Below are 19,196 nucleotides of genomic sequence, written 5' to 3' on the forward strand. Positions count from 1 at the left end.
GATCCTGGCTTTGGATCGGCACAGCATCGGCCTTTGCTCTCACTTGGGGAGTGAATCATTGGTCGGAAGATCTTCCTCTCTGTCTCTCCTCCTCTCTGTATATCTGACTTTCAAATAAATAAATAAATTCTTCAAAAAAAATATGAATTAAGCAATTGATAAAGATGCTCCTTGGTATACTACACAACGGTGTTATTCCTTCACTTTATTTTTTTTTTTTAAAGATTTTATTTTTATTGGAAAGTGAGATATACAGAGAAGTGGAGAGACAGAGAGGAAGATCTTTTATTCACTTCCCGATAAGCCACAATAGCTGGAGCTGAGCTGATTTGTAGCCAGGAGCCTGGGGCCTCTTGCTCCAGGTCTCCCACGTGGGTGCAGGGTCCCAAGACTTTGGGCCGTTCTTGACCACTTTCCCAGGGCACAAGCAGGGAACTGGAAAAGAAGCAGCACTGCCGGGATTAGAACCAGTGCCTATATGGGATTCCAGAACGTGCAAGGCGAGGACTTTAGCCCCTAGGCTATCACACCAGGCCCTTCACTTTACTTTTAAAGTCAAGTTCTTTTTGGTATAATTGACCTACAAAACCTCGCACCCACCTTCGGAGAATACCTGTGGTGGCCACTCTGGGCAGCTAAGTGGGTAAGCTGTCCTCCATGGGCTGCTGTGGTGAGAGCACACTTCCTGTGGTCTTCCTGGAGTGAAGCACCTGCTCCTTGCTGAGGCTCCGTCTTGCACAAACACTCCTTTCCCCTTCTCACTGAGACACTGCACTCTTTTGCCTTATGTAGGGCCTCACGTGACCAAGGACTTGGCAAGATGAAGGTAAAAACTAAGAGATAATCCAACGGTGGGCCTGTGGCCCAGTGACGAAAATGCTGGTTAGGAATGCTTGAATCCTGCATCCTACCAGGGTGCCCGGGTTCAACTCCCAGCTCTGGATCTGTACCCACCTTCCTGGGTATAGAACAGTGAAGGTTCACATGACTGGCTTCCTGCCACCCATGTGTCAGACCAGGGGAGTCCCTGGATCCTCGTTCTGTCCTGCCCAGGAGGCCACCTTGGGCGTCTGAAGAATCAATCAGCTTTCTCTGTCACTCAAATTTAAAAAGTTAAAAGAAAGAGAGTGACAGAGAAACAGACAACCGATGGGAGGTCTTGGGATGGGAATTCACTTTATTCCAGTCATGATCACACTAACTGCCACCCTGGGTGGACACCGGCCCCCCAGGCCTGTCTCCTGAACTGCACACTCATGTGCGCTCCGGCTTTATGAGACAAATCGCCAAAAACAGGCAGGGGGGACAAAGAGCATTTACAACAAAGGCTGCAAAGGTTCCTTTCACTGGGATTCAACATGCAGCCTCCCTTCCAGAACAGGCTGAGTCAGGGACCCCTCGAGGGGCTTCCTGAACAGGGCACAGGGGAGCAGAGGCACACGCTGGCTGCACCCAGCAATGTGGCCAGGTCCCTGTGGAGCTGACAGCCCGGCCTGAGATATCAGCACGAAGGTGTGAAGATCCGTTCCCTCTCGGACGTTGCACCTTCCACATCTCTGAGCAGTCAAGGGCACACCAGTTGCTCGTCAAGCAAGTCACAGCACAGCCGGAGACATTCCTTTGGCGAAAAATGACACGTTCTTATCCTGGATCTTGTACTGGTAGGTGAGACTCCTCTCCTGCCGGGCCGTGGACCGTGACGCCAGCCTCCTCAGGATCCTGAGCTACAGACACGGAGGAGAATGAGAGAGTGGCAGCCACCCCACGTACCTGCGTCCTGGGAATCCCACCCTGCACTCGCTGACCATGGCCTTCGACTGTAGCATCTGGGATCGCAGTGGGACACACCATGCAGTAATGGGGCTGCTTCTTAAGATGCAGCTTATGGTCAGCCAACCAGAAACAAAGGTGGCCCTTGTGTGTCAAAAGTCACAATTGCTCAATACAAAAAATATGATATGGAAAAAAAATGCTCCTGAGAAAAATCACTTAAAAATTTCCACCTGGGCCCGGCGCCATGGCCTAGCAGCTAAAGTCCTCACCTTGAACACGCCAGGATCCCATATGAGCGCCAGTTCTAATCCCATCAGCTCTGCTTCCCATCCAGCTCCCTGCTTGTGGCCTGGGAAAGCAGTCAAGGACAGCCCAAGGCTTTGGGACCCTGTATCCCTGTGGGAGACCCGGAAGAGGTTCCTGGTTCCCGGCTTTGGATTGGCGCAACACCGGCCGTTGTGGTCACCTGGGGAGTGAATCAGTGAACAGAAGATCTTCCTCTCTGTCTCTCCTCTTCTCTGTATATCTGACTTTGCAACAAAAATAAATAAATCTTAAAAAAAAAAATGACAGTAACCGGTGCTGGTGTTATAGCCCAAGGGACTATACTGCCACTTGCAAAGCAGGACCTGTAAGGGAGGGCCAGTTGCCCTGGCTGTTCCAGTTCTGATCCGCCTCCTTACTAATGCATCTGGGAAAGATGCCAGAGACAGCTGGAGAGCTCAGGCCGCTGCCACCATGTGAGAGGCTGGGGAGAAGCTCCTGCCTTCTGGCTTTGAGCTGTCCCAACTCGGGCTGTTGCGGCCATTTTGAAAGTAAATCAGGAGACAGAAGATCCTTCTCTGTGTGACTTTGCCCTTTCTCCCTCTCATTCTGCTTTTCAAATCAACCAATCTTTTCTTTTAATTTTTTTTTAAAGATTTATTTATTTATTGGAAAGTCAGATATACAGAGAGGAGGAGAGGCAGAGAGGAAGATCTTCCATCCGATGATTCACTCCCCAAGTGAGAGCAAAGGCCGATGCTGTGCCGATCCAAAGCCAGGATCCAGGAACTTCTTCCAGGTCTCCCACATAGGTGCAGGGTCCCAAAGCCTTGGGCCGTCCTTGACTGCTTTCCCAGGCCACAAGCAGGGAGCTGGATGGAAAGTGGGGCTGCCGGGATTAGAACCGGCGCCCATATGGGATCCAGGCATGTTCAAGGTGAGGACTATAGCCACTAGGCCATGCCACCGGGCCCAACCAATCAATCTTGAAAGAAAAAGGTACCCGGGCAGCTGTGGGGCAGGCACAACAGTGTCAGAGGACACTGAGCCACACAGGCCCTGCCCCCATGGTGGGAGCGCCCTTCCTTCCTAGGCCAGACCTCTCAGCTCTTGCCCAAGTGTCCTGAACATTCCAGAAGACGCAGCAACACAAGTCCACGGCCACATCCCCTGCCCAGGGCTGACCTGAACTTGCCGTGGTTGCAGAAGGCTGCTGCAGGCTGCAGGGGACTTACACAGTCATTCACAGCCTGGGCCCAGGCTCCTACTTCAGAAAGCTGCCTGTCTTTTAGGGTCCGCTCTCCTTAATCCCGCAGGCCTGATGCTCCCATCCCTGAGGTCTGAACTCAGGCAGGGCAGCTGTGGCCCAGTGAGCCCCCGGCCTGGCCCATATACCTGCCCATGCACATCCTTGCAGAAGCCAGTGGCCAGGCCCTCGGCCCGCAGGATGAGATGGCTCTGATGACTGAGCCCGTTCAGCAGGATGTCGTTGTCCTCATCCTCCATGTCTCTGCTCTCGTGCACCAGGGCCACCACGTTTCCCTACAAAACAAGGTGGAAACCTATTCCTGACTGGAAGGACACCAGGGAGCCCAGGACCCTCGTACACCCCCTGTACCTCCTCTCACAGACCACCCTCCTGCCTCTGCACAGTCAGCCCTCCAGCAGAAAGGACCCCTGCCCGCAGGAATCCCACCCTTCTACTAGACACGTCCAGCCTGTATTTCTGGTTCTAGTCACCTGAACCCAAGCTGACCCCCTTGCCTTGAATTTCTGAATGTTGTGAAAAGTGCCACTGTTGCCCCAGGCACCACCAGTTCATCCAGTCTGTGGGTCCTGTGCACTGACTGTGTACCAGGCCATACAGCAGGGACGAGGCATGAGAGGTGGGGATACTGAGGCAGACAGAGCTGACCAAGAGGGTGGGAGGCAGCAGCCATCAGGCTAAGTCACAAAAGGCTCCGACTACGTGTCCCTCATCCTTCACCTTGACGGGGCCCTCCAAGCCTTCATTTCCTGTCCTTTTCATCCTTTCCACATCACCCTGGTTCCTGGTGCAGGATGGTAGCCATGCCAGCCTCAAAAGTCGCCTGAACACAATTTCTGGCAGCAGTCTGTACAGAAGGTGCTCAGTACACACTGCTCAAACCCAGGCCCCTGCAGCATCTCCCTGCACTGCGCTGTCCTCTCGGCCTGACCACACCGGGCCAACGTCAGGGAGTGCTACTGGCCACACCTTCCCCTGCAGCAGCGTGGCAAGCACACGGGGCTGTGCTGGCAGTCACAAGCCCTGTCTCGCTCACATTCTGCAGTCAGGCACCTGTGACACAGGCACCACAGCCATCCTTGCCTCACTGGTTGGTCTCTTATAATTATTAAAATCTCTCATGGTAAAGTTTCCATTTTGGCCTCATAATTTGGTAAGAAAGATTTTATCTGATGTCTTTGCCTCATACTACCCAATTTTACTTATTTAAAAAAATTTTTTTTTAAGATTTGTTTACTTTTGTTGAAAAGGCAAATTTACAGAGAGGAGGAGAGACAAGGAGAGAGGCTTCCATCTAATGATTCACTCCCCAAATGGTCCCAACGACCAGAGCTGAACTGATCCAATGCCAGGAGCCAAAAGGTTCTTCCAGGTTCTACCTGGGTGCTGGAACCCAAGCGCTTGGGTCGTTCTCTGATGCTTTCCCAGGCCACAAGCGGGGAGCTGGATGGGAAGTGAAACAGCTAGGACACAAATCAGTGCCCATATGGGATGCTGGGGCTTGCAGGTGAAGGATTAGCCAGCTGAGCCATTATGCTAGCCCCACATAATTCATGTTTAAAGCAGATCATAACCCAGCATATATCTGCGGCACTTCCCATCCAGCTCCCTGATTACGGCCTGGAAAAGCAGCAGAAGAAGAAACCAAGGCCTTGGGCCCCTACACCCATATAAGAGATTTAGAAGAAGCCCCTGGCTTCTGGCTTCAGACCAGCTCGGCTCTGCTGATATATGGCCATCTGGGAAGTGAACCAGTGGGTGAAGACTTCTCTCTTTCTCCTCTCTCTCAATCTCTCAAACAAAAATAAACAAATCTTGAAAGACCAAAAAATACACTCAGAGATGACAATGTCTTTACTCAGGATACACTGGCAACGTGTGGCAGAAGTGGGCCTGTGGCAACAGCACATGGGAGCAGTCCCATCGGACAAAGTGCCAACTGTCCTTTTAATTTGGAGGGATTTATTTGTCAGCAATAGCAACCAAGCAGGAGCAGTGAGGGTAGACCAAGAGGTTTCTTGGCCCGCCAGAGTGAAGCCAAGACTCCAAGCAAATAAACCAAGCCATCACTACACGAGCCTGAGCCTTTCTAAGCATAGGAGGGCACAGGGGAGAGCGGCTCTCACCTTCAGGTCCCCGCACACGGTTGCTCTGCAGTAGTGGACAAAGTCCAGCACGGCCACCACACCCACGCCCAGGCTCAGCAACACACTGAGGTCGTCCACCAGCAGCACGGGGCACCGCCATGCAGCCTTCCCACTGTCTGTGGGTGTCAGGGCCTCCTTCACAAACGTGTATAACGGTTTCAGGTCCCCAGCACTGGCCTCCCTAGAGAGAGAGGACAAAAGTCATCAGAGCTCACTCTTTTCTACAAATGTGGACACGGAACCAATGGCAGGACTAGAGTAGGCCAAGAACCATGGCGCTGTCCTTGGCACCAGGGTTCTCAACCTGAAAGAGAAGCGGCATGCAGGCGCGAGCCGAGTCAGATTCACTTTGGTTCAAACATTGCCTGAAGCCTCCTAAGTGCAAAGTACTGTGTTAGAAATTGCAGGGACACAGGGACCTGCATCATGGTACAGTAAGCTAAGCTGCCGCCTGCAATGTCGGCATCCAATGTGGACAGCAGTTCAAAACCCAGTCACTGTACTTCCAATCCATCTCCCTGCTAATACGCCTGGGAAATCCACAGAGGATGGCCCAAGTGCTTGGGTCCCTACGCTCACTTCGGAGACCCAGAGGAAACTCTCTCCCCTTCTCTATTAACTCTGTTCTTCAAACAAATAAAAATAAATTCAAACAAACAAAACCTGGAGGGCACAAGAACAAACATCTCTGTGGCCTTAAGAGACACAGCCTGGAGCCCAGGAGCTGAGGGTATTTGGAAGGTCAACTCAGATTAGGCAAGCAGGAGAAGCCTGCACTTACTGCCCTGATGGGGTGGAGCACGAAATACACTAAACACACACACACACCACCAGATAATATTTAGACTTGCAGGTCACATGGTCTCTATCTCAACTCTTCACGTTACTTTACTGCAAAACAGGCAGGGATGGCACTCCAGTAAAGGAACATAGCTGTGCTCCAATACTACATCGTTTCTGGATGCAGGACACTGGCCCACAGCCCCTGGTTTGCTGATCCTGCAACCAGCCAAGAACAGAGCAAAGGCATGTGCTGGGGAATTTAAGCCAGGGCTGGAGATCAAAGCATCTTGTTCTACTGTATTGCCCACGGCCAGGGCCAGCCAAGCGCTTTCCCACAAGGCTGTAGCACCAGCAGAAGTGTCACACAGCAGCCCTGGTATCTGGGCATACCTGCCAGCTGGGCACTTCCGGGCTGCGCCCCTGGCCGGCTGACTGACCTGAGGAACTGCAGTGGGTGTGGATCCTCCTGAGCCTGAAAGAAGACGTCCACCGAGGACCGGAGACCCTCAAGGAACACCAGCTGCCCTCGCTCCCGTGCAGCGGTCAGGCTGACGCCCTGAGGGGGATGGAGAGAAGAAGTCAGCACCCTGGCCGGCTGAGGAGCCCACCCCCAACCCGACCCCAGTCACCATCCGGGCCTCCCTCAGGCCTGTGTCTGCACCAGCACGCTCCTGTCCCACATTCCTCTGCTCTTCTTACCTGCACGTCCATTTACTACTCCCATTAAAACAAAAAGGGGGAGGGAGTTGGTGGCCATTACCCAATGCTGTTTTTCAACTTGTAACAGTGATGCAGATACCATTTTCAATGGTATATGTTTACAAAATTAAGCATACTGAAGAACAATAAAAGGCAAGTAATAATGTGGTGATTTGAGTGCTCAAAGTCTGGAAAATGTCAGCACAGGACAACGGGCCAGCTTTGATGGCAATGAGTTGCTTGTTTTTAAAAGATTTATTTTTGAAAGGCAGAATTACAGAAAATGAAAGACACACAGATCTGTCCTTGCAGTGCTGGTACTGCAGGCTGAAGCGTAGTCTACTACGTCATGGTGCCAGACCCTGACCTGAGTTTTTCTTTTCCTTTTTAAGATTTATTATTTTTTTAAAGATTCATTTATTTTAATTGCAAAGGGTCCCAAGGCTTTGGGCCATTCTCGACTGCTTTCCCAGGCCACAAGCAGGAAGCTGGATGGGAAGCGGGGCTGATGGGATTAAAACTGGGACTCATATGGAATCCTGGCATGTGCAAGACGAGGACTTTAGCTGCTAGGCCATGCCGCCAGGCCCCCTGTCCTGAGTTTTAAGCAACAAAGCCAGAACCCTAGTGGAGGCTGAAATACAGTGAGAACTCATCATGAGGAAGCGCCACTGCTCTTTTCCCTCTCCTTTGCCTGGACAGCACTCTGCTGGAGTTAGCGTGACAGGAATCTCGAGGCCCTCGGTCAGCAAATTTGGCCCTTGAAGTACCAGGTGAGGTCTGCTCCTGGTCCTGGGCACAACCTCTCGACTCTGCTGTGGTAAAGTGGCAGCGACCCGAAACAATTTAACCATGACTGAGTCTGACTGTGTCCCATGATGCTTGGGTTACCAAAAACGGGGAACCTAGACATTTTGTTTGTCTGCCCCTGCTTCAGACCACCACGGCTTGAATGCGGCTTGTCACGGACCACCCAGGCAAAATTCCCTTCAGACCCCTTCTTAAATGCAGGTGCCTGATTGGCTGGTGCAAATGACAGAATGTGACCCTGCACTGGCTGGAACACACAAGAGTCAAGTCTGAGCTCATCCCGGGCAAGGTTTCTTAGGGCTTCCCATCTAGATGAATGGGCTCAAACCCCGGCCACAGAGAAAATCACAAGCTATGTGGCCCAACCTTAGAATGCGTGTATCAGGACTAAACTTCCTCAGTTGCTGACGCGTGTGCAGCAGACAGCCTGTCCAGCTGCATAACGAAGACATCACAGCGGCTCAACTAGGCCAGCAGGGGATGTCAAATGCCTCATCAGAGGATGGAAAACACAACAGGATTCACAAGTTTCCTGACCAAGCTTTTCAGCAAGTGTCTGGTTTGTGGATACTCGGAGGTGGATTTGGTCAGCGAGCAGACCTTGGAAAGATTTTCACAACCCTGCAGCAATGAAGCCTACTATGTCAGAACTATCAAAATCCGGCTCAGTGGCGAAATCCTCGCCTTGCAAGGACTAGCATTCTAGCTGCTCCACCTCCCTTCCCAGCCAGCTCCCTGCTTGTGGCCTGGGAAAGCAGTGGAGGACGGCCTAAAGCCTTGGGATATTGCACCCACATGGGAGACCAGGAGGAAGCTCCTTGCTCCCGGCTCCTGGCTTCAGATTGGCACAGGTCTGGCCATTGCAGCCACTTGGGGAGTGAATCAATCAAACGAGGTTCCTAACTCTCACTCCTGCCCGTGCTCCACAGGAGGCTGCTGGGGAGAGGCACTCCCGCTCTAGCACATCACACCCCAGGGCTCATGTGTGCTATTCCCACTGTGATGACAGCGCAAAGGGAAAAGCAAACAGCAAAAGCCCTTCTATGAATGGAAGCAATGGAAGCAGATGGCTTTCTTGGCTGGAACACCGATGCCAGAGCTGCAGCAGCGTCTCAGAGGCCCCAGAAGCGATGTGTGTTCCTGCCCAGACTCTGCTCCCGGGTCCTCGCCCTCACTTCTGGCACTTGTCCCTCCTCTGCCAAGGATGGCTGAGATCAAGGTCAGCCTTCTCTGGCATCCTCCCTTCCCTCCCTCCTTCCAGTAGAGAGGAGGCAGTGAATTGGCCCACAGTAACACCGGCATTTCAAGGTCAATGCTGACGGGTGGCCCGGTTCTCTCCCTAAGCATAATCTAATAATAATAATTACAAGCAGAAGCAGCAACCACCGCTGCCTGTTTCTCTTCAGCTCCCACTTGCAAGCTGTAAACAGGTCATAGGTCACAGGTCACAGTCCAGGCTAGGTCAGACGCTTCCCCTAGCCTTAGTCTCATCAGTCCACATCACGATAAAGTGAGGGTCACCCAACAAAAGTCTCACAGCCTATACTTAGGGAGGCACACTGGGAAGCCCCCAGTCTGGCAGTGGACTAAGCCGTGATCTCCAACTCAGAAGGACCGAGACTGAAGTTGCTGCTGAGAAGAAAACCTTCACAAGTGGAGAATCAGGACAGAAGGGGACAGTGAACCGACACCCACCAACCACGAACTCTCCAAGATCCCAAGGTCTGCTAAAGCCCCCACCCCGACAGGAAGGCCCGGGGGGCTCCGCACAGAGGTTGAACCTGCTTACCAGCTTCTGTCCCACGACATTATAGTGACTGAAGGACTGGAGGAGCGCCACAAAGCAGACTTTACAGTTAGCTAGAAAACAGAAACACACTGTTCACACGTCCAGAACAAAAAGCCAAGATGTGGATCTGCAACCTAACAACTCTAAAGTCTAAAACAGACTTTTTCTATGTATCAGTTCTGCGTCCTTCCATTTTATTTAAAAGGCAAAGAGACAGAGCACAGAGATCCCATCCACTGGTTGACTTCCTAAACAACCTGGAAGCAAAGAGCTCATCCAGTGTTTAGGACCCAAACACCTGAGCCATCACCTGCTGCTTCCCAGAACAGTAGTAGGAAGCTGGAACCAGGAGCAGAGCCAGACCTGAAACTTAGTCATTCCAATTTATAATGTAGGCAACCCAATTTGTATCTTTCTTCCCATCTTTCTTTTCTTCTTTTTCATTTTTTTTTTTAAGGCAGAGTGCCACAGATAGAGATTTTTCCATCCACTGATTGACTTCCCAAATGGCCACAATGGCCGGAGCTGAGCTGATCTGAAGCCAGGAGCCAGGCTCTTCTTCCAGGTCACCCACATGGGTGCAGAGGCCCAAGTCAAGTCACATTGCACTGGTGTACAACGCATACTAGCAGAGGACCAGATCAAAAGCAAAGCAGCCAGGACTTGAATTGGTTGCCCCTGCAACTGGTTGTCTTCATGGCTGCCCCTGAGATATTCTTGTCAAATGTATTATTAGGCATGTCATTTTGTTCTACTGCGGGGGCTGGCATTGTGGCTTAGCAAGTTAGGTTTCTGGTCTGCAGTGCTGGGATCCCCTGTGGTAGCCAGTTTGAGTCCTGGCTGCTCTACTTTCAAATCAGCTCTTAGCTAATGTGCCTCAAAGGTGGTGGAAAATGGAGCAGGTATTTGGGCCGTCATATAGCCACATGGGAGACCCAGAAGAGGCTTCTGTCTCCTGGCTTTGGCCTGGTTCAGTCATGTCCCTTGTGGCCATATGGAAAATGAGCCAATGAATTGCTTCCGAAAATTTTTTGTGTGCATTCTATAGTAAACATTTGTATTTTTGCTGATGTAACAGGAGTATAAAGAGATCTCCCATAGTTCATCATGGCAAATAGAACTAAAAAGATGTATTTTGATGCCAAAATATTTTTAAATATATATGCACAGTTGTGGGGTTTTTTTTTCCCCCCATGGTACACATTTCCATGAATTTTCTGAAGATTCCTCACACACACAACTGATTTTGGGGGAACTTATCTCACATGCAAGAGGAAATAGGAAAGGCAAAAAATTTCAGGCACCTGGTTGAAACTTACGGAGCCTAATAATTTACATGAAGACTCTCTTGTTTCTCCTATGCTAACAGTCACATCATCTGAGGAAGAAAAGCACCTGTAAAACTAGGCTTAGAGGGTCCGGTGCGGTTAAGGTCCTCGCCTTAAACACCCAGGATCCCATATGGATGCCAGTTCTAACCCTGGCAGCCCTGCCTCCCATTCAGCTCCCTGCTTGTGGCCTGGGAAAGCAGTCGAGGACTGTCCCAATCCTCGGGACCCTGGAACCGCGTGGGAGACTGGCTCCCGGCTTCGTATTGGCTCAGCTCCAGCCGCTGCGCCCACTTGGGGAGTGAACCATCAGATGGAAGATCTTCCTCTCTGTCTCTCCTCTCTGTATATCCGCCTTTCCAATTAAAAATAAATAAGTAAATAAATCTTTAAAAAAAAAACTAGGCTTACTACAATGTGCACCTGTGCACCAGAGGTCTCTCCTGGCACACATTGTGTAGTCCTCTGACACACAAGTCTTCCTTTTCATTGGGCACTCTTCTTTTTTCTCATCTATTTCCGGGTAGAAACTGCAGTGGCCATGTTCCTCAAGCAGCTGGGGCCCAGTGTCAACGGCATTGCGCACCCATAGCCCTCAAGGATGAGAGGCCAGGGGGATGGCTAACTAACAGGCCTCATAGAGAGAACCACTGCACACGGTGGGAAAGGGAAGGCGGCCATGTGGTCCATGGGCACCTGGTGCTCTCAGGTGGGGATGGTGGGAAGTGGACGGGCTAGTCAGCTGTTGCCTAATCACACAGCCCTTGGTCACACCAACACTGAAGTCTTGACCAGCAGGCCAGGCCCTCTTCTCATCGCTTCCTGCTCCACTCTTTGGTCTGTCTATTACCTCTACTGCATCAGCAAGTCTGGTACCTTTGAGGTAGAACGAGAGAAAGTGATGCACAAGGAAGCTGCCATCGGTCTTGGCATCACAGAGCAGAGTCAGTGTCCCCTAAAAAGCAAAAACACACCAAGATGAGGCCGCCAGGGTAGAAAGCATCACTGTGACACCCCTCCATCTCCACAGCTGCGGAACATATCTTCACATGACATATAGAACAAGTCGAGATTATAAAATAACAACCAAAAAATGACTAGGGACCACTATGAAGCATGAAGCAACCCCACCTCCACCTTCCCATGGCAAAACCACAGAATAAAACTCCCTCTCTTCCTCACCCCTCACCTCACCACAGTGACTCAAAGGTCCCCAGACTCAGGAGTGAAATGAAGCTTTTTACACGTTGGACATCAGTGAGAACCACAGACCGCTGGCCTGGAGAGCCCTCCCAGACAAGGTCTTCTGGCCACAGTTCCTTCCTACTTTGTCACTGCAATGCCAACCCTGCCTTGTACAGTCAGGGAGAGGGGAGAAAAGCTACGTTCACAAAGATCTCCCGGGCTCTCTGCATGAGGCCACACCATGGTGTGCTGAGTCCTGGAGAGACTGTTAATGGCAACAGCCACCTGGCTGGTTCTGGCCAATTCTCTAGCACCCAGGCTGGTTGATTTTTTTTTCCCCCTTTCTAACTTATCAACAAAATACACAAGACCAAGTTGTCAGACTCAGGAGGTTCCTCTCCTCGAGCTATCACTGTGTAAGCGCTTGGTAAATGGGGCCAGCAGGGTACGCAGGGCCACCTGGGGACCTGGCCGGGCAGCACCTGCTGGGCCGCTGAGATTCACCACGAAAAGTGTTAGCGGAAGATTTAGCAGGCGGCCCTGTGGGTACCCAGAGGAAGAGGTTATTTCATTAGCAGCACAAGATTATGGAGGAAGGCCGAGATGCGTGAAAATGGAGATCGAGGTGTCCGGGAATGCGAAAGGGTGAAGACCCGGCTGCCCGGGGTTGCGGAACAGAAGGAACACATACGGGGCGGCAGCGGTCGGTGGAAGCCCGGGGGCTCCGGGAACCTAGGAAGCTGGGCCCGTGAGGATCGCTGAGACGCCCCCATCTCTTCCAGCCTGTTCAGGGAGCCGGGGACCCTCACCCTCGTGAGCACGTACAGGGTTTCCCGCACACACACGGGAAAGCTGGGCAGAGGTTGGGCCAAAGATTCCTGGGGCTTGAAGGGATGGCGCGGCCTGTGAGAAAATCCAAGTCCCACAAACCCACCCTCCCGCGGGCCCGAGTCTCCACGCCAAGCCCGGGCGGCCCTCCACAAACTACAACTCCCAGATACCCCGGGGCAGGAAGCGGGCGTGCCTGAGCCGGGTCGCACGCGCTGTATCCCGGATGCACCTCTGCACCATGCCCCCCCGCGTCCCGCACGACCTCTAACCTGCTCCGGCCTGTCGGGGGCGGTGTCGAGGAGGTTATTAAGTTCCGGGAACATTCCCGAGCTCCGGGGGAACGGGGCCTTGGGGAAGAAACCGAGGTGCGGCGGGGACGACGGAAGCCGGGGAGCCACGAGCGACGGAGTGCGCATGTGCCGTCCTCTGCAGGGCGCCTGCAGCAGCCAATCAGGCGTGTCCGCGAGCCTCTCCGCGCGCATGCGCACGTCGTCTGGGGAGGCGGGCTAGGAGGAGGGCATCCATGGCGGCCTTGCAGACCAACGTGCTGGGCTTCCCAAAAACAGGATGGAACTCACGCCTCGGCACTTTTTAAAAAGAAAAGTAAAAACCCAAGGGATTTGGCCAGCAGGCGTTGTCACTCTGGCTTCCTTACAGAGTACTGGTCCCCTGCTACAGCCGGGTACGCCGCGCGCTCCTCCACCCGCCTCCCCGGGCAGCCCGCTTCCCTCAGGTCTGCGATCCCGTGTACCCGAGTTATCTAACTCACCATGTCCTTTTTTTTTTTTCCTCTCATAAAACGTAAGTTTGTAGGCCCGGCGCGGAAACCACTAGGTTCTAACCCCGGCCGCCCGGCTTCCCATCCGACTGCCTGCCTGAGGCCTGGCACCGCAGGCGCGAGGGGGACATGGAGGCAACTTCCTGCTCGGATGCAGCCGCAGCCTATGGAAAAGGGAGTCAGACTACGCAATATTTCTCTGTTGTCTCCTGCTTCTACACAGCCTGTGTTTCCAATAAGGATTACGTTTGCCTTAAAATATGGGACGCGTGTTAATGTCTAAATTCACCTTGACTTCTTGGTAATGCACAAGCCCTAGACAACGTTTCAGAAGTCTAAAGGATACTCTATGTTGCAAAAGCTGTAGCTTGCTTGATCTTACTTTAAGGTTTAAACAGAAACCACTCAGACTGCGTCCTCCCCCTCTTACTCTCCGGAAAGGAGAGAAGAACGATCATCAATGGCAAAGGGCAGTTGCAGAAAGCAACACCCAAGCGCCGGCTTCACGCTCAGGGGAGGACGCTGCGTCTCCTCCTCGTGGTTTACGGTGCTCTACACGATCAGAGAAACTTCTCTAGTCACAGACTATAGAAATGATCCCTGAAAGTATAGTCTTACCGTTGTACTCGCCGGCTCTGCCACGCCTGCCCCCGACACTCACCTCTCAGTGACGGTGAGATGCCCTTTTTTTTATTTGTATTTTTACTTTGTGAAAGGTTAGATCGTTTCATTTTCAGCTAAATATTATACAGCATATCGACCCGATGACGGGACACAGATCAAAAACGCTGCTTTTACTGACCAGTACTTTGGAGCCTTTCAGCGCAGCGCAGCATTATTAACATATGCCCGCCCGTAGCCACGCCCACACGCGCCCGACCCCGCCCACAGGGCCAGGCTCATTCCTGGGCCGGTCTGCCATTCAGCAACAGTCGCTCAATTCCTAATCCCGTTCCACCCTGGCAGCAACTGAAGGAGGACTGCTTAGTCCCCCTTTCTTACAGTGCTTGGTACGGCGTCTAAGGGAGTCACAGGGTTCCAATGGGTGTTTTTTTTGGGGGGAGCAGTAGGAGTAACCTGGTTGGTGCAGGGAGTTAAGCCGCTACCTGCAGCACTGGCATTGGCTAAGGGTTCCTGCTGGGGTCCGTGCGGTGGATGTGGAGGACACGAAGGTGTGAAAAGTATTGTTCCATTACAGGCGGGGCTGCAAGGGCTGCCTAGCAGGGCCCTGCGGGTATCTCTACAACCCTGGGAGAACAGCAGGGTCATGAGACGCTGCGGAGGTCCGAGAGCCCCCTCTCCCCCGGCCCTGGATAAGGGTCCACTGCCAGGCCCAGACTGTAAGTCACTGTCGCCACCGTTGCTACAAGGAGGTCAGCAACAGACCAAGATGGAGCGGTTCCAAACCAGGCCCTGTGCACACCTACTCACGGGGGAGACTGGCAAAGGAGAAGAGAACCCAGCTGTGCCAGCAGGCCGGCCATCCTTGGCTTCTCCTGTTGACCCTCACCGCGCAGGAGCGGTCTGGGCCAGTGTCAATGCCAGCAGGGAGGAGGCCTTGAAGGACGCCCGCCTAGAGGGACCCGCCACGGACCCTGAAAACTGACCGCAGCCCAGCTGGGGGTGAGGCACGCCTGGGCACACCCCCTCGCTGCCCAGAAAGGCCAGCAAGCTCAGCTCCGGCACCTGCCCCGCCTGGCACAGCGCAGGGTCACACAGCCGGGGCGGAGTGAACATGCCTCTGCCCAGGTGAGCTGAGGAGGCTCGCGGGGCCCACGCCACCACGGGCGTCGCCGCTGGGAAGGCAGAGCCTGGCGAGGACACGGCCGGCGAGACTCGGGGCAGGACCTGGTGGGCGCTGGGTGTGGGACTCCGGGTCGGAACCGGCAGAACCCGACGAGGCTCCCCCAGGCGCCTTCCGTTCCTACAAGCGGCCGCGCTGGGCAGCAGCGGGGCGGGCTCTGGCCACGGCGCCATCCCGCGCGCCCGTCCCCGGAGCCGAGGAGAGGAGTCGCAGGCCTGGGCCGATAGTGACCCCATGGAGCCGCAGCCCCGACCACCGGGCAGAGAGGAACCGGCGGGGATACGGCGGCCGGGAGGAGGCTACGGCGGCATGGGGCGTGGCTACGGCGGCCGGGAGGAGGCTACGGCGGCATGGGGCGTGGCTACGGCGGCCGGGAAGAGGCTATGGCGGCATGGGGCGTGGCTACGACTTCAGGGGGTGGGGTCGAGGACGAGTTTACGTCGGCTAGGGGCGGGGCCGAGTGTACGCTGCTGGGGGCGGGACTGAGGGCGGGGATACGGCGTTTGGGGGCGGGACTGAGGTGTCAGGGGGCCGGGACTAGGGCGGCCTGGGCGGGATTACGACGTGAGGGGGCGGGGCCGAAGCTGAGGGCGGGTTTACGGAGAATGGGGCGGGGTTACAACGGCTGGGGCGGGACCGAGGGGCAGAGCCAGGCCATTTGAGGCGGGACCTCAAGTTCAAGCCCAACCTGCTCCACTTGCGAACCAGCTCTCAGACAATGTACCTGGGAAAGCAGCGGAGGATGGCCCAAAGCCTTAGGATCCTGCACTCACCTGGGAGCCAGGAAGAAGCTCCAGGCTCCTGGCTTCCAGTCCCAAATGTTGTGGTCATTTGGGGAGTGAACCAGCAGATGGAAGATCTGTCTTCCTTGGGGTAGGAGAGGAAGCTCGCGAAGTGCCAGGAACAGAAAGGCAGGCAGGCAGATGGGTGATGAGGGCTACTGTGAAGGTTTGGTTTTTCCCTGAGCGCGGAGGCGCCCCCTGAGCACCTGAGACCATCAGAGCTGAGCTGGCGCTGGGGCACACCAGCAACCGTCTGCCACAGCAGTTTCCGTAGCCTCTCAGTGATCCCAGAGAGTTTGCAGACAGCTTGGGAAAAGGGCACAAAAAATAAACTTAGCTGGACGCAGGTGTTTCCTGTGTGTCCACCAGAGGGCAGCAGATATCAGCTAGAGCGCCAGGATTGCTGCCTCCTTGAGTGTGCGTGGAGCAGGGAGCCGCCTGGGCAAGCCTCTGCAGCTCACACACCGTCCACAAGGTCAAGGTGCACCTCACCGGCCCTGAGCTCCGCTCCAGCTGCCTTCCCAGGAAGCCTCAGGGCGGCGGGCTCTCGTGCGCCCTCCCCAGTCCCTCACTGGACTGACTTGCTCTTCAGTTTTCCTCTGCTGCTCTCTCGTTCCAGCCCTAAGTCCCCAGACACAGCCACACTGAGTGCCTTGGGACTGGCCCTCGTCCGTGGGGCTCTGCTCCACTCCCTGAACTGGACCCAGAGCTGTGTCACCAGGAGGCCTTCCAGGGGCGCCATGGAGGCAGCGGTCACCATACACCTTTCAGCGTGCAGTGACATCTCCTGGACTGTGAGGGGTGGGGGGACCTCACCTGACGTCACAGCACCCACCCCTGGGAAGCTCTCTTTGGGACCACTGAGCAAGGTATGGGATGACCTGAACTCTCTGGGAAACCAGTGGGCCACACTGCATCCTGAAGCTTCCATCCCTGTTCAAGTTCTCCCTCTGCCCAGTCCTCTTCTTCCCTCTTCCTTTCCCAGGTGCTGGCTGGGGCACCTGTAGGAGACTGGACCAGCTTTCCATCAGCTTCTGGAAAGGCCCAGGGTTCACCACAGTAGCATTGATGGCCTGTCCCCTCCCCCTCTACCACATTGGAGGAGCCAGGGGACTTAGGACTCACACCTAGAAAGAGAGGTGAGTGTACAAAGTTGGTCAGAACTGACTGATATCCGGGGAGTCTGTGGTAGCCGGGTGGCAGGGTGCTGGGTGCTGTCCACCAGAGGGCAGCCTTAGGTGCCATGCTGGTGAGGAAATAGGCGCCATGTGGTCCACTACAGGCATGCAAGGCACCCATCCCGGCTGCACCCAATCATGGAGCAATGCAGGAGCCAGGGAGGAGCTGAACCAGGCCTGATGGTGGGGACAGACAAAGGAGAAATATTGGACAAGTATCTAGGCTGGAATGGGGTGGGGGATGGGGCTTGAAAGGAGGAGCAGACAGGTTCACAGTCACATCCTGGGAGCCTCTGTGGACACGGAGGTGGGGTGTCTTCATGGGAACCTGGCCACAGAGGCGGGCGTGTCTGACAGCTCCACATGGGAACCTAGCACTCAGTTGGTGTCTGGGTCAGACCAGGGTTCCATCCATGCTCTGGCCTCACCTGCATCTGTGTGACCCTGGGTAAGTTAGGGCCTCCTGGGGCCTCGTTTTCCCCATGTGGCAATCCCCACGAAGGCTGGAGTATGCAGCTGTCTGCCTTCCTCCTGGCCTGTTGTTCCAGTGGGATAGCCTGAGCTGGTGGTAGCTCCAGCCTTGGGGACCGGGTTGGAGGGTGAGGGTCGGGGCCCTGGACGACCCCCGGCTCCCTGAGCTCCTGCAATACGCACCAGGCTCCGAGAACTCAGAGCTACAGAAACTGCTGTCACAGATGGTGCTGCTGTGCCCCAGCTCCAGTGCTCAGCTCTGATGGTCTGATAGACCTCTGCAGGTTTCCTACGCAACCTTTCGTCCCTGCCTCTGGGGTTTTGCACACTGGCCAAGGGGAACACAGCCCTGGGAAGAAAAGGCTCTTGTACAAGTGCCCAGTCCTAATCCACTGCGCACGGACCGGCAGCGGAAAGCTGGGCCCCTCTGATGCCCAGCCAGCCGCCCCGTGTCCCACATTCTGGTGCCAGCCCCGTCTGCCCTGGGCCAAGCAACCACACAGCCCAGGGCTGTTGCCATTTGGGCCTTTGGGGATGAAGAGGTTGCGCTGAGAGCCATGGGTGGGGTTTGGTTGTGTTCTGGGTGCCTTCGGCCAATTGGGGTGGGATGGGGTGGGAGCCCAGGTGAGCTCCTATGTGGCCTGGTCTATGGTCCTGCCTCCCTTCCCTGGAAACCCTGGCTTGTTCTCTGAGCTGTAAGGGAAACTGGAACTTTGTAGTCCGGGGGGGCGGGTCTCCTTTGGCTCACCCATCCCTTTAGGGAGCATGGGGAGCCCCGTCTTTCAGAGGAGACTGATGGGCTTTGAAGAGACAGTTGGTGTGACCCTGATCCAGGAGCTTCCCCTTCCAAGTGGTGGAGGCCAAAAGCCTGCAGACAGGTGAATGGAGCTATGGTGCCAGTGCGGTTGTCCAGAGGGCCACCATCTCTGTGGCTCTGACCTGGCCTGGGGTGGGAGCTGCAGGAGGGGGCAGCACCTTTCATTAGGAGCAGCTGTCTGGATAGCAGCTGGGAGCGGCCACACTGAAAGTGACCTGATACAGGGACCTGCATTCTGAAGTACAGGTGCAGGTACCTTGGGGGACAACCGGATAGAATGGGTACTGGTGGTATTTGATGAAGTTAGGAATGAATAAGATCAGTGCTTTACAAGTCATTGTCTTAAACTGACAAAAATATAAAAATTCAGCCATGCAGTAAAATGTAAAGAGGAAATGAAAGTGTGTGCTTGCGGTGACTCTGGACTCTGCTGGCCGACACTGGCCCTGCCCGCCTTGTGGGTCCTGCTCTGCCGCTGTCAGTCCGACGA

General features: G+C 54.4%; 1 protein-coding gene and 1 non-coding gene across 2 annotated transcripts; both read right to left on the minus strand.

Moving 5' to 3' along the window:
• Positions 1–1,164: 1,164 nt before the first annotated feature.
• Positions 1,165–13,426, minus strand: ELP6 (elongator acetyltransferase complex subunit 6). The gene is made up of 7 exons (XM_040994380.1): positions 13,146–13,426; positions 11,737–11,815; positions 9,533–9,603; positions 6,672–6,790; positions 5,431–5,632; positions 3,433–3,579; positions 1,165–1,724 (listed from the first exon to the last, which is right to left on the minus strand). Exons 1-7 carry the CDS (start codon positions 13,356–13,358, stop codon positions 1,596–1,598), a joined length of 960 nt encoding a protein of 319 aa, XP_040850314.1. The 5' UTR covers positions 13,359–13,426; the 3' UTR covers positions 1,165–1,595.
• A 628-nt stretch (positions 13,427–14,054) lies between these two features.
• LOC121166183 lies at positions 14,055–14,270 on the minus strand. The gene has a single exon (XR_005885348.1). It is a non-coding gene; the product is annotated as a small nucleolar RNA U3 (small nucleolar RNA).
• Positions 14,271–19,196: the final 4,926 nt, after the last annotated feature.

This window comes from Ochotona curzoniae, unplaced genomic scaffold, assembly GCF_017591425.1.
Source record: "Ochotona curzoniae isolate NIBS_2020 unplaced genomic scaffold, NIBS_Ocur_1.0 contig_908, whole genome shotgun sequence".
Lineage (NCBI taxonomy): Eukaryota > Metazoa > Chordata > Mammalia > Lagomorpha > Ochotonidae > Ochotona > Ochotona curzoniae.